This window comes from Vicugna pacos, chromosome 19 (genome assembly GCF_048564905.1).
Source record: "Vicugna pacos chromosome 19, VicPac4, whole genome shotgun sequence".
NCBI lineage: Eukaryota > Metazoa > Chordata > Mammalia > Artiodactyla > Camelidae > Vicugna > Vicugna pacos.
In genome coordinates, this window is record NC_133005.1 from 43,951,362 (window position 1) to 43,976,315 (window position 24,954).

General features: G+C 45.9%; 1 protein-coding gene and 1 long non-coding RNA gene across 2 annotated transcripts in view; one reads left to right on the forward strand and one right to left on the reverse strand.

The window, feature by feature from the left end:
* Positions 1–43: 43 nt before the first annotated feature.
* On the reverse strand, positions 44–12,323 carry LOC140687481 (uncharacterized). The gene is made up of 4 exons (XR_012061870.1): positions 12,118–12,323; positions 1,028–1,666; positions 330–400; positions 44–155 (listed from the first exon to the last, which is right to left on the reverse strand). It is a non-coding gene; the product is annotated as an uncharacterized lncRNA (long non-coding RNA).
* A 773-nt stretch (positions 12,324–13,096) lies between these two features.
* CDH26 (cadherin 26) overlaps positions 13,097–24,954 on the forward strand; it is a 33,820-nt gene continuing 21,962 nt past the window's right edge. Inside the window, exons 1-5 of the mRNA XM_072943535.1 lie at positions 13,097–13,109; positions 14,025–14,119; positions 15,258–15,359; positions 16,996–17,157; positions 23,253–23,400. Of these exons, the coding sequence (XP_072799636.1) occupies positions 13,097–13,109; positions 14,025–14,119; positions 15,258–15,359; positions 16,996–17,157; positions 23,253–23,400 (520 nt within the window). The remainder of the gene's footprint in view (positions 13,110–14,024; positions 14,120–15,257; positions 15,360–16,995; positions 17,158–23,252; positions 23,401–24,954) is intronic.

The window sequence follows — 24,954 nt, forward strand, 5'->3', positions numbered from 1 at the left end:
ACTCTTCTATTTTTACACTCCAGGTGTGGAGAGCTCACCTGGCCTTCAGCTGACTTTTTCACACACTTCATTCGACATTTTGGCCAGGTTTGGAAAAGTCACCATTACTGATCACCAATCTTTTCCTCTAAAATCCTCTCTCTGGAGACGTCCCCCTTAACAAAGTACGGAAAAGAAAAGGAAGGGTTGGCTTTTTTCCTAGGCTGTTCAATCTTCTAAATACTGGAATGAAATGCTTTTTGCTAATAGGTCTTATGCAATAATGAAATGAACGATCTACCAAGTTTGATCAAAAATGTTCTAAACAACAAAGAAGTATGTATTTTTACCTCGACAGGATGGTTTTGGTGTAGGAAGACAAACAGCCTCAACTCTCTCTCCTTATCTCCCTTTTCCTTCCCTAAAACAGCACAAAAACATTTACATACATAAACAATTGAAGAAAGAGCTTAGTAGTTCTACTGTCTATTATTAGTATTAGACTACACTTGCAAAAAGCATGAAGCACTCCCGTCTGCTGTATTTGGCAGCATTCCCCTCCCCGCCCCCCCACCCCCACGAATTGCTCATCTCCAATGATTAACTGAATAAATAGGGGCAAGAGAGTAAAATCTCTCAAAGGAAAATTTCTGGCCAGCTCATGGGGGCTGACTCAAATACTGAAACATGAGGAATCACTTTCTGATCAGGCGGTGTGACAGCTGAAACACCCAAGAGAAGGGACAGACATTTCTGAGTCACTGAAAATAAATCTGGAAATATAAATGATGACTTCTACTCTCACGTTAGATGTGTTCGCTCTCACACATGTTAGAAATTGGGGTACCACCAGATACACAGTATTAGACATTGGGGTAAAACTACACTTAGTAATAATTTGGATTGTTTTAACTGCTGGAGTTGAATTCACATTTCTGATTTTTTTTTCCCACAACATTGTTTTATCAAAAATTTTGAGCACATGGATAGTTGAAAGAACCATGCAGGTACCAGCTGTGTGCTCACTACCCGGATCCTACGTTAACACCTGGTTCTGCCCGCCTGTCTCCTCCAGTTTCTGCCGCCGTGGTCTCTCTCCAGAGCCTCCAATAGTTTCTTTGCATTTTGCTGAAATGTGATCATTCCACATGGCAGGGCCCCTCTTATCTCCAGCTCTCACCAGACACAGAGAGGAGGGTGTGGGTGTGGGCCCCCTGGACGCTGCCCTCCCTCCCTCTTCTGCTCCCTCTCTCCAGGATGCTCTTCCAGCCATTCATGGAGGTTGGTTCACCTCCGTGGAGAAGGCGTCCAAGTGGCCAAATCTGGGCCTCCCTCCCGATGTGTGAGGTGTCCTCCCCTCCCCACCTGCAGCATCCCTCTGGGGACCTCATCCCTGACCATCCCCTTCTTCCATTTTAACTTGGCCCACACGAGGAATTCTGTCTCCTCGCCATGCCAACAGAGGAAGGGACGGGCGCTTTTCTGTTATCCTTCTGATTCTCACTGTCTGTCCACCACAATGTCCTCCATTTCGGCTGGGCCCAGGGCCGGATCATCCAGCCACCGTCCAAGCAGAAGTCCGAGCCAGGATGGAGCACCTGATTCCCAGTCTCGCAGTGAATTCCATGAGTTACCAGTGATCCTCAGGACGCTCCCATTCTGTTCACCGGAAAAATCCATTGACTTCCTGAAGTGGAAAGAAAGCATCCTATCCTTCTGCAGCAGGGACGGTGGGCCCATGCTCTGACTCCTTGCTAATGGAAAATGAACATGTTTAGGTTCAAGCCTGGCATTTTCAGGGACCCTGACTGACACGGATAATTAAAGACAAAATTAATCTGCTTAGACGCACTCATGACTTTATCATCACAAAAAATACTGAGACCTTGAGGTGGGTTAGGCACCCCTCAACACCCAAGGTCAGAAGGTAGAGTCTAGATAACTAGTTGTCACCTTTGCCTTTCTTTTAATCAAATAACTGATCTCACCATCACTTTCTTCATTTATCAGTTTACACTGAGCTGGGAGCTGCCACCTTGTGGCCACAATGTATTACTGCACTTCTAGGGACACTCACACTTCCTGGATACTCAGAACCGAGAGGGGACCTTGGCGTCTTCTAGCTCAGACTCACCTAAGACGTGCGGCAGGTGAGGCCCAGAGCCACCAGCTGAGCGAGTCACTGCCTAGTGGAGAAGGATTGCCTTACGGGAAACTGGCTTCTTGCTCAGTTATTTTCCAGTGAGTGAGGATGTTGAAAATGTGGTTGCTTCTAATATATTAAAATACCAACTGCTTCAACACAAAGCAAACACAGAAGTGGAAGCCTCTGCTCCCATTCCCCAGCCCCTCTCCAGGTCTCCGCAGGACAACACACTGTCCTGGAGCAGCAGGGTCACCGCCAGCAGGAGGGCGCACACCCTGCACCTGGTTTCTCTCATGAACACTCAACATGGTGTAGCTCACCTGAGATCTGCAAATGCTAAATCAGTGACTCCAACTTCATCAAGGTTTTCTACAGACTTCCATGTTATAAAAATATCCACTTTGAAAAGAAACACAAAGTTGCAAATTTGATCATTTTTACTCTGCTTCTCTTTATGCACAGGAACAATATCGAGACCTTAAAAATCATGCCTGTTACTCTTTCTAATAACAAACTATTAGTTGGGATTCAGATAATGAACTATTCAAATTAAAACATTCGGTAGCCTCTCGTAGAACTATTACCTTAAGACAAGAAAATCTACCCTCTATTTCATCTGCTAAAGACTATTTACTATTTTACACAAAGGAATGTGATCACAAGGTCATACGCTAAGGTCATGAGAACTAAAGGATGTCACATTGTTTTAAACTTCATCTTTGCAACTTTTAAGCATTGATACAGTACACTCCCAACTTGTCTTTTTCTTTTTCCATAATTATAATGCAGAGATCCCCAGGCTGGTACAGAGACCCTACCCATAGGGAGTCCCCTTCCCATCTCTCCTCCCTCTTTAATACAAAACTCAAAAAGGCAGATTCATCTAAGTGTAAAATTCTGTAAACCCCAGAGCCCTGAGATATGGTTGGGATAAAGATTGTTCTTTGGAAAGTAAAAGTTGGGTTTTTTTTTTTTCACTTTTTTTTTTTCTTTCTTTTTTTTTTTTTCCTTTAATAAAGTTATTCTTTCTTGGACTCCTCTTCCAGTTCTTTGGTTTCGAAGGATAAGGGTTATAGGAAGCAGGCCCTGAAATGCCGTGCTACAGAGAGAGATCATTGGGCGTTCCTTTGATTTTTGGAAACCTGACCTCTACTTCCCCATAGATGCTGGTTTCATGTTCCTCTGACTAAGCCCTAATCTCCTGGGGTCACAGCCCAGCCTGCTCCCTGCTGCATGTGGGGCTGGGGCAGTTTCCTCTTCCTCCACTCCCTTCCTTAGAACTCCGCTTGTGGCCTATGAGGTTAAAGGTGATGGATCAGCCCGCCCTGCTTGGATAATCTCAAGAACGGCCAGGGAGAAGGGAGGAGAGAGTTGAGAGTGTCCGGGACAAAGTGACCAGAGAGTGACTGGAGGAGAGGGTGCCTGGGAAGGATGGGCTCCAGGCGAGCCCACCAGCCTGGGAGGACTTGCGTTGCCCGCGGGCTCTGGGGGCGTTCCAGGCATCCCTGCGTGGGCATGAGCACCAGGGTCCACACCTCGCTGCTGCTTCTGCTGCCGCTGCTGCTGCTGCTGCTGCTGCAGGTGAGCAGGGGCTGGTACCCAGAACCTGGCACGTGGGACCTACCTACAGGTGCCCGGGGCTGAGAGCCCAGCTCCAGCGGGCTTTGCCTTTTCTGGGATAAAGGGAGGGGAGGAACTGAGTGTGACCTGCTGCGGTGGGGGGCGCGGGGGCTGGATGCCTTGAGTACAGTGCAGGAAAGGGAGCCCTGGAAATTATACAAAGGAGGGGTTTAAGGGGACAATCTGGGGGAGTAGTGGGAACAGCCGAAGGGGACCCCTCTTACAGCTGGTTTATATGACATACACACTTTTAGATTTATATCAACACGTTTCCTGAGGACACTTCTATTCGCACTTTATGTAAGATGGAGAACATCTCAAGGGTGTGTGTCAAAGACAATGTGAGCAAACTGATGCGGAAGGGAGGGCTAAATCCCCAGACCCCACCAGGTGCCACGCTCGACTGGGATGTGGGTTCTGTCCAGCAGAAGTCCCACCGAGAGGATATGAATTACTCGAGACTCTGTGGAAAGTCTAGAGAGCGAGAGGGAGTCAGGGACCAATTCCTCGAGCCTCTCAGATGCTCCCACACTTATTGTGTACAATCAAAGGAAAAATCACCAACAGTTGTGTCATGGGATGTAGGAGCTTAAGGAAAGGCAGGATCTGGGAGAGATTACAGAATCCACAGTGAGCACAAAGGCTTAATTAATCTTCAGGACAGACATGGGGAGAGAGGAACAAGGTACACTCTTCAGACATAAGATGCTGATTACAAAACAGACCACCAGACCAGCCAGTTTCTTGTCTTGGGGGTTATAGACTATCCAAAAAGCAGAAAGCATGCCCAGTGTTTATCGCTGAGGGCATAGGTTGTTCCTTTGCAACGAGCAGAGTAAACCCTGAACTACAGACCTATGCTTAAAACAAGCCGTGTCCTGCCTGCATACATAGCAAGGGACACACAATGGCTTTGCCACTGGAAGCCGCCCTAGGCTAAAACCTCAACTATGCAAGCAAGGCATTGTCTCTGCTTTTTATGGCAAGGAGACAGGAGTGTGGATGCACTGGTGCCTGCTAGCAAAGACATGCGTTCTTCCTAAAGGTGACGAGCGGCTGGGGTCTGCTACAATTTCTTAACCCAGTCATGGGCTCCCACATATCCCCCTTTTTCGTTTTGATTGAAGGAGATCACTCTTGGTCGCAGAAAGGACATCATCACCTGGTGCTGCTGATTCAAAGAGGCACGAAGGGAGTAAATCACCTCACAGACTGTAGGAAAAACACAAGCGATCACTGTACAGAATCCAACAATAACCCAGAGGCGGAGGTTGAGACCACGAAACCAGCTGACGGGGTTAAGCTGTCTCATATTACTGTGTAATTCCTGTTCCATATTTGTTTGAGTCTCCTTTTGAATGTAAACGAGCTGCTGATGCAGCTGGGCAGAAAGAGTATCGACACTATTTTGCCAGTCAGAAGAAAAGCCCCCTTGAAGGTGTTTTTAATAACGTCCCAGGAGTAGCAGGAGCGGTTATATTGGAGAGGGGTGACACATATCTTATCACGCTGCCAATCACACTGCAGGCGCTGGCAACCGCCAGTGGCGGCTTCCAAGGCCCGAAGCCGATGCATAATTCCATTACCAATTTGAGCCTGAGTTACCCTAGCCTGAGTAACATCAGTCACAACGGGATTAACAACCTGAGCGGCATGGGTTGATTTAGTAAGTGACACCGTTGCTACTGAAACAGTGGCAAGAATGATGACGGCTGAGATGGTAAAAGCGATCAGCCAACCAACAAAGCGTTTCGGTCTCCACTTTGAAACTGCATGCGTTAATCTCGTAACACCACTGTCGCCCTCCCAGGGGCGGGTGAAATGAACAGGTAGCCAAACCTGAGGTTGTCGCTTCAGAAGAGATACTGAGAGTAATGTCCATTGTTAATATGAGAAGTGTACCAGGCTGGAGGCCGGGCATGGGTGGTGTGAAATCCATCTTCAAGTGTAACATTTAGACTAGAAGATGTCGTAAGGAAAACAAGGGTGAGCAGTACACAATAGTACACGATCGCAGATGTGAGAGTCTAGATCCATACGATCAAACTGAGTAGCAGCAGCTGTGTTAGCAACACGCGGCCTGCGTGCTGGAGCCCCGGGAGAGACGGCAAAGCAACGCGCCAGGGATCGACGTGCCAGGGACCATGGGCACGAGCACTAGGGAGGCGTAGAACAGGGCCAGAGAGCCCCCTCCGTCCAGGCTGCTTGGGAGGTGGCCGGAAGGCCAAACCCAACGTGAGCATGATCAGCAGAAAGATGTCCTTGTGGGCCCCAACCATAGGCTGTACAGTTAAAACGTGGGGCTCCACGGGGACTGGGTGCCCTGCAAGGGACCCGAGAGATGGATTGACTATGAGGACTCCATTCTTTAGACATGTGACAACAAGCGACAGGCGGAGGAAAGGCTGCAGTGGTTGCTGGATTAACGTCAAAAGCTGCAGCAAAAATGAAAGTTAAATTAGCAGGTTCCGTGCCAGTCTTAGGTAAATAGTGCAAAGAAGGATGGGCCTCAGCACATAAGCAAAAGCATGAAGGGACATTAGACACACAGGTCGGGGGAGGGGAAGAGGAGATAAAAGAAGCGGCTTCATTTAGCATCAGCCAATCACAATTTTCTAACAGGTGGCTTTGAGGAGAGAACCTGACTCCTCCCATCCATTGAGTATCACTAGTGCCAAGTGGGGGGGTCTGCGTCCCACCAAGTGACTCGCCGGAAAACCGGAGGGTCAACAGCATGGGCCCAGTGTATACGGGCCCTATACTTAAGGGAAGCGACAGAAAGAGCAAAAGAAGCAACAACACCTGAGCTGCCGTATGAGAAATTACTGCCAGATATGCCAGAAACCCGTACTTTGCCTCCCTCAGGACCTTAGTGGCCTGAGAATCTAATTTCTTTATCTGGCCCCAAGAGATGTCAACTGCTTCCCTGGTGGAGGCTGCCACCCGGGGTGCTGCAGAGTCGATCTGCCTTTTCCGTTTCGGATGGCTTGTCCCGTTGGCTTCATTGGCTTTGGTCTCTGCCATCCTTCCAGATTCAGAGTTTTCATTTCCTCTGCGAGCTGCAGGCCTAAAGTCAGGAGGCTCTGGTCGCTCCAATCCAGGGGATGGCTCCAGAAAGGGCTGGACATGATGAGCAGGTCGCCACCTAGGGCCTGAGGGCAAAATAACACGCGCACAGCCTCCCCCCCAAGGTAAGTAATTCAGAAGGGCCCTCCCAGTGTGGTGACTCCAGGGCTCTTATCTTTGATAAGAACTTTATAGCTTTTGGGCTATTCTCTGAATGCTGCATAAAGTGTTTCCTCTGCTGCTTCTAAGACTTGGGCATCACAGTCAAGAAAATTAATGGTGTACAACACTTCACTCAAAGATTCTGCTGGGGGTGTCCCTGGTGGGTTCCCCCTTTTTTGTTTTGACAACATTTGCTTTTAGTTGCTGTTACAGCAAAGGGTGTTACAGCTCAGTTGTGACAGCAACCTGGATCTGGGCGAGAGACCAAGCAGCACGCTGAAAGCTGGAGAACTCAGGTTTATTACGCCAGCGGGCCCAGAGGAGTTAACACTCCAAGCTCTGGACCCTGTTTGTAGGTTTACACAGGCTTTAATAGGCTACCAGTCTAGACTTCGCAACACTTTGCAACATCATATGCAAATAAGGTGTTACAACTGGACCAATCAGGAGTGAGCTAGGTTCCTACCATATGCAGAATAGGTGTTACAAATGGACCAATCAGGAGTGAGCTTTGGGAGCCAATAGAACCTTAGGGGTAATTTCCGCTTTCCTAGAAGCAAGCCATATTATAGAAGCAAAAAGCGAGATAACGCCACGGAGCCTGGGAACCGGATGGTGCCGGTGGGAAAGTAGTGGCCCTGCCTGGGGGTCCTGCCAGTCTTTGCATGGGGCTTCCCGCCTCAGTATGATGGGCCCGTTTAATAATGGCCTGACCTGTGGAATTATAAGGAATCCCAGTAATGTGTTGAACTTCCCAACCTTGACAGAATAGTTTAAATTTTTGAGCTGTATAGCCAGACCATTGTCTGTCTGAATCTGTCAAGGCTCACCCGGACAGGCAAAAGAGAGAAGGGGATGTCTGATACTATGTTTAGTTTGTTTCCTGGTACGCAGGGAGGCGGAGACAAAATGAGAAAAAGTATCAATGGAGACATGCAGATATTTCAGTTTCCCAAAGGAGAGGACGTGCATGACGTCCATTTGCCATTATGGGATAAGCCCTTGGGGTTGACGCCCCCGGATGGTTGACTGTTGGCTCCTCGCTGACAGTCAGGACAGGCAGCGGTGATCCGCTTAGCCTGCGCCTTGGTGAGATGAAACTGTTTGATGAGGGATTTATAATTTTGGTGAAAAAACTCATGAGAATGTTGTGCAGCCTCAGAGGCCTGGCTAAAGCCAACAAATTGATCAGCAACTTCGTTTCCTAATGTCAGAGGGAAAGATTACTATGAGAGCGAACATGGGTGATAAACAAAGGGTGCTGTCATTTACTAATGAGGAACTGAAGAGAAAGGAAAAGAGAAAGTAGGTTTTGATCATTTAAGTCTTTGACAATAGTTTCCTCTATATGCTGCACAGCATAGAGCACATACTGAGAGTCAGCGACCACACTGAGGGCCTGGGAAGAAAAGGGTTGTAAAGCCATAACGGCAGCTTTCAGTTCAGCTCTCGGGGTAGAGGGCTGCCCTGAAGTGACCAAGTTTTTCTAGTTTCCATCAAACCACACAACGGCCGATTTAGTAGTTTTTCCAGAACCGTCGATGAGGACTGTAGAGCGCCTGGAATAGGGGAATGTGTCACCTTAGAGGGTAAAGGGACACTGAGCAGAGGTAATTGCTGTAAGAGCTTATCTGAGGGCAAAGAGTAAATAAACTGTCCCACAAAGTCAGCCAAAGCTATCTGACACTCCAAAGACCATGAGAACAAACAGTTGAAGATTTCCAGTGAAACCCCAGGGAAGATAACATCAGGGCTGTGACTAGTTAATTGCTGACAGTGAGGTTGTCCTTTCAAGACTAAATCTGTCAGCTGTTGCGTATAAGCTGTTAAAGTTTCCTTAAAGGAATGAGGTAGCAAAAACCATTCAAGGCACCTTAATCCATTAATCAGCTGTTCTAAGAGGCCTGTGGGAGAATGCAGGGTTGGAAAAAGAAACAGATAAGCAACAAGGATTGTCATTACCTATTGTCATTATCTATTGTCAATAGATAAGCAACAATAGATTGTCAACAAGAAGGCTGCCTTCACAACAAGGCTTGCTACACAAGAGCGCCTTCCTGTAAAGCTTCCGGAGTTAGTGTCTGGGGCGCCCAGAGCAGGGTCCCCTTTCAAAGTATTAAGCAAATGAGACAATTGGCCTGTAGCGATGCCAAGAACTGGACGAATCCAGTTAATGGCCCCAATAAATTTTTGAAAATCATTAAGAGTTTGCAGGTTTTCTGTCTGCAAATGAATAGGCTGAGGCCAGACTGCTCGGTGGAAAACAATGTAAGCTAGATATTTCCAAGGTTGTTCAGTTTGCACTTTATCTGGAGCCATCGGTAACCCAAAGGAAGCCAAAGAGGACTGTAGAAATTCGTAAGTGGAGAGCAGTTGTGTCTGCGAAGGAGCTGCTAAAAGAACGTCATCCACATAATGACAGATCAGACGAGCAGGATGCCGAGAGCCGGCTGGAAGCAGCGCTCGACGAACAAAACATTGACAGGTGGCTGGGCTATTAATCATCCTTTGCGGAAGGACTCGCCACTGGAAATGTGAAAGGGCGGCTTGATTATTTACAGCAGGCAGACAGGAAGCAAAACCTTCTCTGTCTTGTTCAGCTAAAGAAATGGTGGAAGAGCAGTCTTTTAAGTCAGTTACAATTAGGGGCCAATCAGAGGAGGTATGGAAGGGTTAGGGAGGCCCAGCTGCAAGGCCCCCGTCGGCTGAGTGACCGCATAAATAGCCCTTAAGTCGTGTGTTAATTGCCATTTGCCTGGCTTTTTCGAAATGGTGACTGTAGGCGTATCCCATGGACTCGTAGAGGGTCTAATATGTCCAGCAGCCAATTGTTCCTGAACTAATAATTTTGCCTGAGAGAGACGCTCCCCTTTCAGGGGCCACTGCTCAACCCAAATGGGTGTGGACGAAGTCCAGGCCAGAGGAAGGGGAGCTATCTCAGCAGTGGCCCCTACCCAAAAGACTGTGTAATGACTTCCCGTTGTTTCAGGAGGCCTCTACCCCAGAGGGAGACTGGCATGGGTAAAATGAAGGGTGGGATAAAAGCGACGTGCCCCTCAGGGTCTGTGCACCTGAGGGGGTCCTTATTTTGCACTGGCAGATTCGCTCCCCCAACACCAGTGAAGACTGACTGGCCTACAGGCTTTTGCCATCCAGGAGGCCCTCGTGCCCCCGTATCTAATAACCCACGAACAGTTACGCCGCTTGGATTTACCGGTAAAAGAGGCTGTTGAGACCCAGTCCTTCTCGCCCAGTAAAGGGCTGCCGTAGCTAAAGGATGAGTAGTCACAGGGCTGGCAAAGCCCCTGTAAGGGCAAGGAGCAGACGTTTTGCAAGCCGGGTTCCCGGAGAGAGGACACGAGGTCTGGAGGGCTGTGAAAGCAGTTTCACGTGGCCAGTCAAGTTAGCATCAAGCAGCTGAGGTGGAAGCAGAGTGCCTTGCTGTGACGTGTCTGATGAGACCCTGGGTCCCTTCAGGGACAGGTCCAGAGATTCCAGTGGAGGCCGAGTATATACAATCCTGTTCCTTAGGAATTAATTCTGAGGTGGAACATAAGTCCACTGAGAAGGCGCTGCTGAAGGGGTTTCCGGAGGACCGGACCGAGGAGGCTGGGTCATAAAGACCTGGATTTGAGCTGAATGGCCAGGATTGCGCCACTTGGGGTTTGGGACGTGGGAGCTGGGGCCCCATTTCCCGTTTCCCGAAATCAGATTGCCATCCTTATCAAATTTGGAGCGACACTGGTTTGCCCAGCGTCTTCCTTTGCCGCACCGAGGGCAGTCTCTGTTAGGTACTTTTTGAGGTGGACCTCCCTGCCCTCCCTTACTGGGTTGGCGGCATTCCCTTTGAACATGGCCAGGTTTACCACACGTAAAGCAGGTCACAGCAGAAGGGGAGCTCATTAAAGCTGCAAGGACCTGGGCACGATGGGTTTCAGTTCCTACATTCTGGCAAGCTCTTATGCAATTGGCTATATTTTTGTCTTGAGCTGCCTGGCAATCTGCATTAGCGTTTCCATAAGCCAGCTGTTGTTAAGAGCACTTTTGCTGCCTCCTGATTATCTACGTGGCGAGAGATGCTCTGTTCTAAGCGATTAATACAATCAGCATAAGGTTCTGTGACGCCTTGTCGAATGGTAACAAAGGAGCCAGCAGCAGCTCTGGCATCGGGAAGCTTACACCACGCCGCGAGGGCAGTATCAGCACATTGCCTAAAAGCCAGCCTGCCCATGTGGCTCTGTGGCTGAGTGTCAGCACCGTGGCCTGTTCCTTCAAGCACTTCTACAGACATAGCAATACCAGCATCAGGATTACGAGCAGCTTGTAAGAGACGACCTTCATGATGTTCAGCAAATCGAGCAGGAGTTAAGACAGTTCTTACAAGAGCTCTCCAATTGCAAGGAGTCATGACATATGCATTTCCAATCATATCAAGAATACCTTTAGTAAATGAACTTTGAGTCCCATTTTCCATAACACTAGTTTTTAGTTCCTTGAATCCCGAGAAAGGGACAGCCTCATGCTTAGCACCCTGCCCACGCCCTGCAATCACCAGGTGAGCATGCAGCTCTCCCCAACGTAAGCCTTCTTTAAAACATGGTTCCACAGCATTTTGCTTACAATCACACTCCTCAGGAAAGGGAGGAGGAGGCGGTGGCAGCGGCATATTGATCTCCTGTGAAAGAGGGGCAGACGGCCTAGAGAGGACTGGGGGAGAAGAAGCAGGAGGAGAGGAAGGGGGAGAACAGGATTCAGGTTCAGCGTAATTACCCTGCAAGGAAGTGTATAAGGCACATAAAGCTGTGCGTACTAAACTCCAAGTAGTTAAAATGGACGTGGGGATTTTCTCCCCCAGCTGATGCCTACGTTTTAAATTCTTACCAACCCAATCCCAGAGTTCCAAATCGATTGTTCCATGGTCTGGAAACCAGGGACAAGTCCCTTGTACCAATTGTAGCAGTTTAGTAAGTTGCTCCTCCGACATGGGGCAGTGAGCTGCCTTCAGCAGCTGCTGCAATGTGCAGAGGTAGACCATTTGCTCCTTAGTTGTTGACCCACAGTAAGAAAGCGAAAGAAGCACAAGGCTCTCGCTGGATTCTAGGCACGTCGGTCACCATCCCGAGCGGGCGTTGCGGCTCCCTTACCGGGATGAACTCTACGGGGATCCCGATGCACTTTCTCTCTCCAGCTGAAGCGTGCCGGTTCCGTCGCTGTGCAGCTGATCACGTTGGGGTCACCAGTTGTGGGTTCTGTCCGGCAGAAGTCCCACCGAGATGGACTGAATTACTCGAGACCCTGGAAAGTCAAGAGAGCGAGAGGGAGTTGGGGACCAACTCCACGAGCCTCTCAAACGCTCTCATATTTATTGTGTACAATCAAAGAAAAGATCTCAAACAATTGCGTCATGGAATGCAGGAGCTTAAGGAGAAACAGGATCCGGTAGAGGTCAGAAATTCCACAGTGAGCACAAAGGCTTAATTAATCTTCAGGGCCTTTGTGGAGGGAGGGGAACAAGGTAACTCTTTAGACATAAGGTGTTGATTACAAAACAGACCACCAGGCCAGCCAGTTTCTTGTCTTGGGGGTTATAGACTATCCAAAAAGCAGAAAGCATGCCCAGTGTTTATCGCTGAGGGCATAGGTTGTTCCTTTGCAACGAGCAGAGTAAACCCTGAACTACAGACCTATGCTTAAAACAAGCCGTGTCCTGCCTGCATACATAGCAAGGGACACACAATGGCTTTGCCACTGGAAGCCGCCCTAGGCTAAAACCTCAACTATGCAAGCAAGGCATTGTCTCTGCTTTTTATGGCAAGGAGACAAGAGTGTGGATGTGCTGGCGCCTGCTAGCAAAGACATGCGTTCTTCCTAAAGGTGACGAGCGGCTGGGGTCTGCTACAATTTCTTAACCCAGTCATGGGCTCCCACAAGTATGTCCACTGACATCAGCAGAAACATCTTTACATACTGGGAAGCTGGCAAGCTCCTCATAGTGGACACAAGTTCTCCAAAATTCTCATTTTCGCTTGAAAGCTTCAGTTTTGTTGTCGGCGGTGCGACACTGTCCGTTGTTTTCCTTGAAGTGACAGGCTCCCACTGTTCGCTACTGGAGGAGTTTGCGTCATGGCCTCCTGTGGTGCTGAGGCACCAGCAGTTTTGTCACCAAGGTTTGGTACCATCAGTGCAAATGTCACACAGGAAAATGCGAAAATGACATCTTAGATCATTATGAACAGGTTTGGCCTCGTGGACTCTGATAGGGTCAGGGACCCTGGCGAACCAAACTGAAAACTGCTGCTCCAGAGAAACTTCCTACATGCATACGGATGTTTACAGTCACCGTGTCTTTTTTTTTTTTTGTAATAACAAACAACTGGAAATAATCTAAACAGCCATCACTAGGAGAATGATAATAAATTGTCCTCTGTTCATAGAGTGAAATGCTATACGGCAGTGAAAACAAATGGAGCACACCAGCGGGTGTCAGCGTGCGCGCACACACACACACGCACACACATGCACACGCTTACACACATCCACACTTACACACACACATCTGTAAGCAGCTTTTGACAGGAAAGTGCTCTCTGTAGGAGGCCCTATTCGTCTTGCCGCTAACCTTAAACCAGGCACCCACACGCCTTTGCTAACCACACGTGCGCTCATCCCGAGGGACAGCCCGAGCTCCCACTTTGTTGATGGCCATGGCAGCAGCATGTCAGGGTTTTAAACATCCCTGCCATTGGTCACTCTGTGTCAGAATTCTCTGAGTACTCCTCCCTGCAGCTTCAGAAGGGAAGCGGCAATTATTAATCGAGATGTCAAGAACGAGAAACCATAGTTATTAAAGCTGAATGCACGTCGTGCAGCACACCAGAAACCGACACATTGTAACTGACTGCACTTCAGCAAAAAATAAATAAATAAATAAAATTACATTCCAGTAAAACAAAACAAAACAAAAAACAAACAGCTGAATGCAGTTCCTTTTTCTCCTTTTTCTAATTCTAGAAGAAGAAACTTCAGGCAGTTTCTACCTGATTCTGCAAAGTACATTCCCTACTAATTAACGCCATTTTTATTTTTAAGGTCAACATCACCAACAGCTTCCAACAAGAAAATGACGATCTTACCAATGACACAAAGGTGGGGTTTGGAACTCAGTTTCTCGATAAATCACGTGAGCCTAGACTTCACTTAGAGGCTGGACTGCAATTTCTACTGTTTTAGTGTCAATATTTGGTTGGCACAAAATAGATGAGTGACTAGATGTGGACTTTTAGACTCTCGGAGTGCTGCAGAGTTGCACGTGGTGCTTTTAGGTCTCATTGGAACAGGAGTAATCAGTGAACACCAGAAATCAGGCTTGTGGTGCTGGCCCCGAGGTTGGCCCACAGTGTTCTCTCCTTTATGGAGCTGAAAACAACAGACCCGCTGTGTCCCAGCGCTTGAGGGCCGCACAGGGCGGGGGTGTGGCCAAGCGCCCACCACCGTCGCGCGGTTTGCCCGAAGCCCCATCCTGCCTGGTGACTGCTTCCTCCCTGTAGTTCTTGGGATCAGCTCACTTTCTAATTCAGTCACTTTTAAAAAGTACATTTTCTGAATAAAAAGGAATGTGGCCAGAAACCAGCTGTATTTATCATAAATAGACAGTAACTGTAATAGATACATTATATGTAATACGCATATAGTATAATACATATGTAATACATAAATATAAAATATATGTTATATATATATATATATATACATATATATATATATATATATATATAAAATGAACAAAACCCCGTTGTTAAATTCTGTCTACACTGCCTGCCCTGACAAATCTCTGGCCCGAACGGCTGAGTCTAGGCCTCTCCCTCTGGCTCTGTCCCAAGCAGACAGAGAGGCACTGGAGACCCATCAGCAGTGAATGGAGATGTTCTCACCAAGGGTTTCAGAAAGATGGAGAGATAAGGAGAGAGGCGGTAACTGTCTCGTGGATCCAACAACTCTGCGAGTCTCCCAGAGGCCCAGCGTCAGCACACAGCAGGCAATGGTCTCTAGTGCTGTGTCTTCACAGCCCCTAAGACTAGCTCATGAGCCACACAGAAGTGTAAAACCCTTGGGTGTCTAGCCCCACAGCTTAGAACTCACTCTGTAGTTAAGGGAATGGGCCCTTTTCATTTCTAAGCATGGGAGGCTGTTGGGAGGATGAGAAAGAGGGCGCAGCCCAGGTGCGAGCACCACGCCCCGCCATCGCCTCCATCCTCCTCCTCCTCACGGCCACTGCGGTTTCCAGGGAGACAGCCGGCTTCTGCGGCGATCCAAGAGAAGATGGGCTATCACCACCTTGGAGCTGCAGGAGGAAGACCCAGGACCCTTTCCCAAACTTGTTGGGCAGGTAAGGCAGCTGCCGTAAGGAAAGGGCCCCGTCGCCCTCTCTGACTGAGCCCGCCCCTTTTGGCAGGAGGAGACAGTCTCGAAAGGTGGTGTGCCGTCAAGGCCAGGCGGTCAGGTGGTAGGAGGAGTGCTGGGCTGGGACTCAGGACGCCGGGGTTCTAGAACCCACCCTCCCTCTCCCTGAGGGTGAGTGTGAGCTGAGAAAGCCAGAATCCCGTGGCAACAGGTGGCTCATTCCAGCCTGCAGGCCTGTTTTATTTGGCCCATAGAAAGTCTTTGTTTTCCTTTAATAATTACTTAAAAATAATAAAGAGACTATGGTGACCAGAGGCTGGGGGTGGGGGCAAAAAGGAGGGCCAAAAGAATAAAATAAAGTGAAACAGTGGTGCCAGGGCTGGTGGCGAAGGGGTCACAGGGAATTATAGTGCAACGGGTACCGAGTTTCCGTTTTGCAAGATGACAAGAGTTCTGGAGATGGCTGGAGAGGATGGTTGCACCCCCACATGAACGTACTTAACACCACTGAACTGTACACCTAAAAGTGGTTGAGATGGTAAATTTTATGTTGTGTGTATTGTACCATGATTTTAAAAATTGGGAAAAAATAGGGTGATTGTATTAAAAATCCCGCACTGCCAAAAGCTTTTTAACACCTGGGCGATCTGACTCCTTGGAGGGTCCATTCCCACATGGCGGTACTTAGATGGGCTTGCTCTCCCGGAAGGTCCCAGTCCCCGCCGCTCCCCGCCATCTTACTCACTCCAAGTCTCAGCTGATGCACCATAGAGGCCCCGAGGTGGTGCTGGAATGCCAGAGCTTTACAGTCAGCCCAGGTTGTTAGTTTCCATGATTTTCCAGATCTCCTTGGGTCTTTGAGGTATGTATTGGCTGATTAAGCCCCCCGCAGCTCTCACAGTCTATGGTTCCTAGAAAAAAATAATTCATATTTTCGAAGTGTTTATAAAAATAGTGTATGCCTACTGAAAAAAAAAATCTACAGACAGGTTTGAAGGCTCAGCGGCTAGCAGTGAATACTCCCAGGACTCGGGGGCGTCAGTGAGTTCGTATTCCAGACGTGCCGTGTCCTCGCTGTATAAACCGGACAGGTTTTTTGTCTCCTCATCTGTGCAACGGGGGCAGCGACAGTACCTACACTACAGGTTGTTTCAAAGATTCGACAAGGCAGGGACTCGTGGGCCGGCTCATTCTCAGCTCTCGGCGAATGCCGGCTCTGCGCACCCCCACCTCCCCGGAGGCGTGGTCGTACGGGGCAGGTTGTTCTGCTGGTTGCCTTTCTTGCTTTACAACGTGTCACGCCCCTCATCCTGGGTCAGCAGTACCTGTAAACCCTGAAAGGCTGCGGCCCCCCTGCCACGTGAGGGGGCACCACCAGGTCATTCTGTCCACGTGGATGGGCACTCATGTGGCTCCCAACTTTGCACGATTGCACACCACCCTGCTGCCATGTTCCTCGTTCCTGCATTTCACGTGTCTGTTTATTTCTTTGGGATAAATCCTCGCATCTGCAGTTGCTGGGTGTGGGTCTTTAAAAACGCCTTGGAATCTTAGCCTAGATATTCGATGTACGTAGTGTTTATTCTCATCCTCTTTTTTATCCCTGATTTTTTTCCTTCCAGCTGTTCAATAATGTACATGATGACACGGAATTAATGTACTTCATCAGTGGACCTGGTGTGGATGAACATCCAGAGATTGGCTTGTTTTCTATAGAAGATCACAAGAATGGAAAAATATATGTTCACCGCCCTATTGATCGAGAGAAAACACCATCTTTTATGGTACCTAAAATTTGATACATTCTAAGCTGGGATTTACCGTAAAGCACTTGTAGGAATCATGCATTGGGTAAGCACTGTTTAAGCAGCCTGTGTGCCGGGTTCTGGGAGAGCCACGCCTCATACACTGTGGCGTGCTTTAGAAGTGCACCCGGGGTATACAGGTTTCCTTTGTGATCTCCTTTTAGAGTTCTGGACTTTGGCTTTGTAATCATTTCCGCAATCTCTGTGACCCCTGCTACTACCAACCTTCCTTCTAAGGACCTGTACGCTGATATGATCAGGATACCTGAGAACATTTGGCTCTAGAGCTATTCAATGTTTATAAAACGGGCTGATTTTGGTTTTGGTGAGTCATAGTTGAAATTGATAACGAGAAGCTACAAAGAGACCTCATGGGTTGTGCAATAACTGACGAAGGAGGAACTACAGTCCTGCAGGAGGTGATGGTTTCCTCCTGGCAGTCTGGGCATCTGTCATGATTGTATCATGATTTTATCTGAGGAGGTCGGTCAGCCTTTGTTCTGGTTTGATGCCTCCCACTGACCTAATCCAGTGACCAGCATCCTCATAAGGGGAGGGAAATTTGGACCCAGAGAAAAGGACACAGAAGAGAAGGCCATGGGAAGCTGGAGACAGAATCGGAGTGATGGGTCTAAAAACCGAGAAACCCCAGTGATGGCGGACCCCACCAGACAGTAGGAGAGAGGCCTGGAACAGATTCCCTCTCAGGGACACACAGGAACCAGCCCGACAGACACCCTAATTTTGGCTCTGGCCTCCAGAACGGGGAGAGAACAGACTTTTGTGGTAGGCACCCCGTTTGTTCCAGCAGCCATAGCGACCTCACCCACAGGGGTCAGCACACGAGTTAGGAGGACGCGAAGCAGGCTGATGGGGTCTCCCGGCAGGAGACGAGGGGTCAGCAGAGTGCCCTGGGGACACACAGCGGCCCTGCTGACGCAACCACCCGCTTCTGCAGAAGGACGCTGACGACTGCTTCCTGGCTGTCTGTGAGGACAGGACGTTTTTACAAATTAAGTAAACCTAACGTACTGGCAAACATACACGTCTAGTATGACTGCTTTACTCTTGAGGGTAACAAAGGAGTCCCTAAAACTGGATAAAACATTAAAATCTTGTGTTTGGAAGGTGGCTGGGTGGGGTTAGCGTGGCTAATTTCCTGTTAATCCCATAAACCTACAAGGTAGCAGTAGCGCCTGCTGGAGAGCTGCTGTAAGATTTAAGACAGAGCTGGAGAGGGAAAAAGTCTGACTTTTTTCTGTGCAGGAATCTTATCTGTTTATATCAAAATATGCTCAATTTCATAGGATACAAATGCACCCAAGAAAACCATCTTTTTCTTCGTAATAATTATCTGTTGGTCTTTATCCCAACACAGTCTTCTTTACCTACTTACATATAACCTATGCATGTAAGTGACTTTGCATTGTGTGTTTGGGATTTAGGATTTTCCACATGCTCATTTGTATCTAAGAGTATATAGATCTTGTGCACGTAATTTCAAACAGCCATATGCCAATCCATCATGTCAATGCACTGTGGTGTGTTTATCCAAGGATATAAATCTCAGGACTGTAACAAAAGGCTGAGAACCCTTTACAAGAGCAGAAAATACCCATGACATTTCCTTTCTCCATTGTGATTCTGAGTCTCCCAGAAATTCTCAGCTTCTTGCCAAAGAATAAATAGCACTTATGCCTCCCAGGCATCTTACAGAACTAAAGGTCTCAGATACAGCTTTTAGGATAACAAATGGAATATAAAATAATAAACATAAAACAAACATGTGGGTCTTGTTTTTAAGTGGAAGGATTACAGCTGGCTCGGTTTTAGAGCCAGAAGTGGGGGTGATGAAGGAGCAGGGAGCGGCTGGCACGGTCATAAATTATGGAGGAGCGTGTAGAAATGGTGCCTGAGAAAGCCAATTTGCTTGCACAAAAATTTTAAAATGTATGTTGGAGTCCCCGAATCAGACAGGTTCAGTACTAGTAGCCCTGCGGCATCCTTGGTCTTGTAGGCAGAGAGAAGAGAGCTGAACAGGAATTGACCGTCTTACGATGCCCAGTGGGACCACCGTGGCGGATGCCAGTGAGTGAGCCGTAAGTCTACTGGGAAAGAGGCCCAAGGAGGCAGGCACAGCGAAGCAGAGGCAACCATGTGGGCTCTGAGGAAAACGGGGGGAGAGGTGGCTGTCTGAAGCTCTCAAGGTCCCAAGACAATGCTGCCTCTCCCCTTAAAACCTTGGTCTTAAGAGCTGCTCACTAGTGCGGACACAATCTCATAGAAACAGCTCCCAGAAGAAGCTGCTCTCTGAGCATTCTCAGACGTGGACTTAAGATTGTTGCCCTCGCTTACGTTTATGTATCTAATATTTTGTGTATCCTTATAGCTTCACATAATCATTTGCAAAAAATATGGTCATGGCGGGGTATCACTGGCTTTCAAGGAGACAAAACCACCCGAGGTTTCCCACTGGCATCTCAGCTTGCGTTGCACACATGCACGCACAGCGATGCAGCATCTGCTCAGAGCAGAGCGAGGGCAGCAGCTCTGCAGCAGCGATCACGTGCGGAACGCTCGTTCTCTCAAGGTGCTCCAGTCTGGCTACGTCTTCAGCAGTCTCGGGGGTGCGCTTCTCTCCTGCAAGCAGCCATTAGCCAGTGCTAGGTGGTGCTGTTATTTGCGAAAAACGGAGTCAAGGCTTTCGTTGTAGTCCAGGCAGCCTTTTTGTTTGTTTTCACATGCAATAACTGTTTTGTATAAGTAGGTGAGGGTGCATTTCCTGAATCTCTTGGAGGCATGTTTTGGCTGAAGCAGAGTGATGAACACAGCCCCCTGTGTTTCTGGCTTTGGGAGTCACTCTGTCATGGTGTACAAGCGACGGATGTAAACAAAGCCTGTGCAATTATGATTCCCCAAGCAGCAGAGCCTGCGCCATGTTTGTTCCTTTGTCAATGGCAAATGCATGGCTTACTTCCTTTCTGCTTTTTCACTCCGTAAATATTTCTTCAGTCTGATCCACTGTGAGGTAAATTTTGCAAGACTCAGAAATCTCCCAGCAAGCTAGCAAAGCAGACACTTACACCACCACACATCAGACTTAGAAAGACTTCTGGTTATTTCTTCATGCTCAAGCCTCTGATGTACAAAATAAAAGAACTGCACATTTATTTGTATCATCAAGCATTTCGTATAAGCAGAATATAATTCAGGAAACAAGGTTTTTTAGTAACATTGCTTTCAGCAAGGAATTTGACACCCAGGAGTCATAGCTTGGGCAAATCTCAAAAATCGCTTATTGCCAAATACAAATGTGGTTGGGTGTCCGTAAATAATCATTTCACAAGCTTTTATTTACCCTTTTGCCTCTAGAGAATCAAACATGTTTATAAAATCTGGGCTTGATGTCTGAATAATGAGAAAACACATTTTTGATTTACTTGTTTTCACTACCATTCATTTCAAAATATTTTCTGACTTCTATTGTGATTTCTTCTTTGACCCATAAGTTATTTAGAAGTGTTTTGCTTAACTCTCAGACATTTGGGGTTGTAAATTATCTTTCTTGATGATTTCTAGCTCAGTATACTCTCTGTGGTTGTAATTTTTTGAAATTTGTCAAGACTTGCTTTATATCCTAGCATGTAATAAATTTTGGTAAATGGTCAATGTGCTCTTGAAATGAATGCGTACACTGCAGTGTTGGGTATAATATTCTATTTATGGCAAAAACTGCATCAAATCAGTTAATTATGTTGTTTAAATATTTGATATCCTTTCTGATTACCTGTTTTTGTTTATCTGCTTGTTTTAACAGTTTCTGAGAGAGGTGCATTCAAATCTCTGCTTCCCATTTTAGTTTTGTGAATCTGAGCTTTATATACTTTGAGGCTATGTTATCAAGTGCATGCAAATGTAGAGTTCCTATTTCACATCTTCCTCATAGATTGAGACTTTTACGGCTTTTAAATGTCCCTATTTATGACTAGTAAGATTTCTTGCCTTAAATTTTGGTATTTGGAGGTAGATGCCTAGATGAGCCTCTTTTGGTCAGTCTTTGAAAAATCATTCTGTCTATCAGTCTACCAATCGATCTATTTATCTTCAAAGACTAGCCTAAAGAAGATAATACATGGAGAAGCTCATATACAGGTAGGAGATATATATATGTATCTCCTCTTTCAACTCTCACATTCTTACATTTAAGGTATATTGCCTTGTAAGCAGCTCAGTTATGTTTCGTCTCATTTTGTTTTTAAGTAGAAAATAGAGTATGTTACATTTACTATACCAAGCTACGGAACAGTTTCATCACCCCTAATATTTCTTTATGCTTTTCCTTTATCATCAAACCCTCCCCTAACCCTTAGACCCTGGAAACACTGGTCTGTTCCTGCATTTTTACTTTGTTCAGAATGTCATATAAACGGAACCACACAGAATGTTACTTTTTAAGTCTGGGTTTTTCACTTAACATAATGCATCTGATATCCATCCATGCTGTGGGCATGCAGAAATAGCTTGTTTTTTTTAACCACTGAGTAAGAATTCCATTTGACAGATGCCCCACAATTTACCAACTCATCAGTTGAGGGACACGAGTTCTTTCTGATTTTTGGCAATCACAAAGCTGCTAAAAGCATACAGAGTTTTATGTGAACGTAAGTTTTTACTTTTTGAGGGGTAAATACCTAGGACTGGGCTTGTTGGATCACATGCTTAACTTGATCAGAAACTCCTGTTTTCCAGAGTAACAACTATTTTTCATTCTCACTAGCAATATACAAGAATTCCGACCACTCTGCACCTTTGTCCAGTTTTTCATGTTAGCCATTCAAATAGGTGCGTAGCAGTATCTCACTGGGGTTTTACTTTGAATTTCCCTAATGACAAGTGATGCATTATTTGCCATCTGCATAGCTTCTTTGGAGAAACGTCTGTTCAACTCCTCTGCCTGTTTTTAACATTTGAAAATCAATTTTAGCAAAGTCACAGGAAATAAAGTTACTCTATAAAAGTTAGTATCAGCTATGAATAATTGGAAATAAGTATTTTAAAAGCAACATCGTTTACAGTATCACCAAACAAATGAAGTGCTTAGGTATAAATTTAAAATATTTAGGTATAAATCTAAAATACGTGCAGGATACGTTTACTAAAAACTTTTATGAAACACTGATGAAAGAAATCAAAGTTGACTTGGTTGAATGAAAAGATGTGCTGTGTTTATGGATTGAAAGACTGACTATTAAGATGATAATTCTCCCCAAATTTATCTATAAAGTCAGTGCAAGACTACTTAAAAGATCAGCAGGATGTTTTTACAGAAATCAGTAAGCTGGCCCCAAGATGTGCATGGGAGGGCGAGCCACCTTTTGGTTTCATTGACCTTATTGGTTTTGCTATTTTAAATTTTACTGATCCGTGCTTTTATTTTTATTACTTCCTTCTTTCTGTTTGAGTTTAATTTGCTCCTTTTTTTCACTTTCCTAAGAAACTAATGATAGAAGCTTTAATTATTGATTTGAGATCTTTTCAAAGGGAAGAATTCTCACATGCATGTTTGAGATAAATTCACCTTCCTTATTCAAGTACACAAGAAACAGCAGTGGCCATTTAAGAACGCACTGTATGTTAACAGCAGTCCTAGTTACTTTAAATGTTCACTTTCTCAAAACTTTAAAGCGTCTGCTCTCTGCGATATTTTACCAATATTTATTAGTGTACTCGTTTCTCATCACAGGACTGACAGGATGTAGGAACTGAGGCTTGTAACAAATGGCCTATGTTGATGCAGGTAGAGAAGCTGAGACTTGAACCTAATAAAAATGAATGAAGTATTTTTCAAGTCAGAGCATTGATTTTTTTCTATAAATGAGTGTTGAGCACTGATCTGTGCCAGCACTGTGCTCAAGGCCTGGGGTCACAAGGTGAATGAGAGCATGTCACCCCTGCCCTCAGGAGCTGTCAGTCTACGGAGGAGACAGATGCAGGACACAATTACAGCACGGTTATTGGATTAGTGTCATCAGATAAGTGGTTCTGCGACATTAACATGGCTCTCTGCTCCCTAGATTTGCTGTGATGTTGCGAACCGCTTCACGGGAAAAATTGTGGATAAATCCTTGATTGTCAACATCAGGGTCAGAGATGTGAATGATCACGCACCCCAGTTCCCTGAGAAGGAATTTAACATCAGCGTGAAGGAGAACCACGATGCAGGTGTGTGCGGCGGGGCCACTCTGTCCCATGAAGGTTTTCCTGCCTCTGTTCTGACAGGGCCCTTGGTCCCAGCTGTCTTCAGGGAGATACTCCACGGTTCACATCCCAAAAACCCCAGGCCCTGGATTAGAGCAAAATGCTTTGAGGTCTGCAAGCCTCATTTTGTATTGGCAATTAAATGATGTGGAAATTGCCAGTTGGAAGAGCTGATACGTGAATATCAATATAACATAAAGCCAAATGAATGAGGGGAGGAGCAGAGGCGGATGGTGGGATCTTGAATATCTCTGAATTTCTCATCTGTAAAATGGTAGCAAGATGGCTGAGCCACGATTCTGTGAGTCTTTAACACGAACCATCCTTACTAAAATGTGCATCTATTTTAATAACAAAAAGCATTATTTATTTTGCAAAACAGTCTCTAGGAAATTTGGAAAATTTCAAGACACAAAAAGACTGAAATAGATAGCATCTCTAACACTACCAATTAGAGACAAGTACCATTAATGTTTTAGTTTATATTCTTTCAGTATTTTTCTTTGCATTTGTATATGTGTATATACACATGGTATGTTGTATTTATATATGCGTACATATGCACAGATTTATACACATAATTACAAATGTGTATTCCCATATCTACATACTTTGTTCATCTTTATCACAGTACAAAATGTATATGTGTATATTAAATATTTATAAATACACGGGCATATTTTTTCACATGTGCATATGTGTGACTTTTCTCTTTAAAAAATGCCATTTTACAGTTTGTGACCTAACAGTGTCCTCCTGCAGTACCCTGTTGTGTCATACTTTATTTTACAGATGTGCTTGAAGATTTTTAAACAATTTCCTCTCATCGGAAATTTATGTTTCACTGTTACTTTTTGTTGATTTTATAAAACATGCTTCAGTGAATATATCTGAGCGAGGTCTGTGTCCCATTTGAGCATTATTTACTTAGCACAAATCCAGACACTGAGAACTGCTGGCTCAGACTGCACACAATGTAAGTGTTGCAACTTAATCGGTCTCCCGGAAGCATATGACAGGGCTTACTGCATTGTTCATCTCTGATTACTAAGTGCTTGAACACGAGACGGTCTTTTTGGCCCTTTCGGTTTCTTTTATCAGTCCCTTGTTCTTTTCTTCGCTCATTTCTGCTAGTGTGATGATCATTTTTCTTGATTTTAACCTCTTCCTTTTCTTTTTAGAAACATGTTCATTTATATTAATGATCACAAGAAACAAATACGTAAACACAAAAACATAAAAAGCTCAATGATCAAGGAGATATAAAAATCCTTAATTTGTATGCATCTAGTAAAATAGCCTCAAACACACATAATGTAAAAATTGACAGAACTGCAAAAATTGATGAAATATCATAATGAAACTTTTGGTATACATTTCTTAATGTATAAGAAAAGAATAAATGTAGGTAAGTTTTAAACAACACAACTAAAAATCCTGATCTAAAGGACATACGTAGAACCCCACATTCAACTGCTAAAGAATATATTCTTCTAATGTCATGTGGAACATTTATAA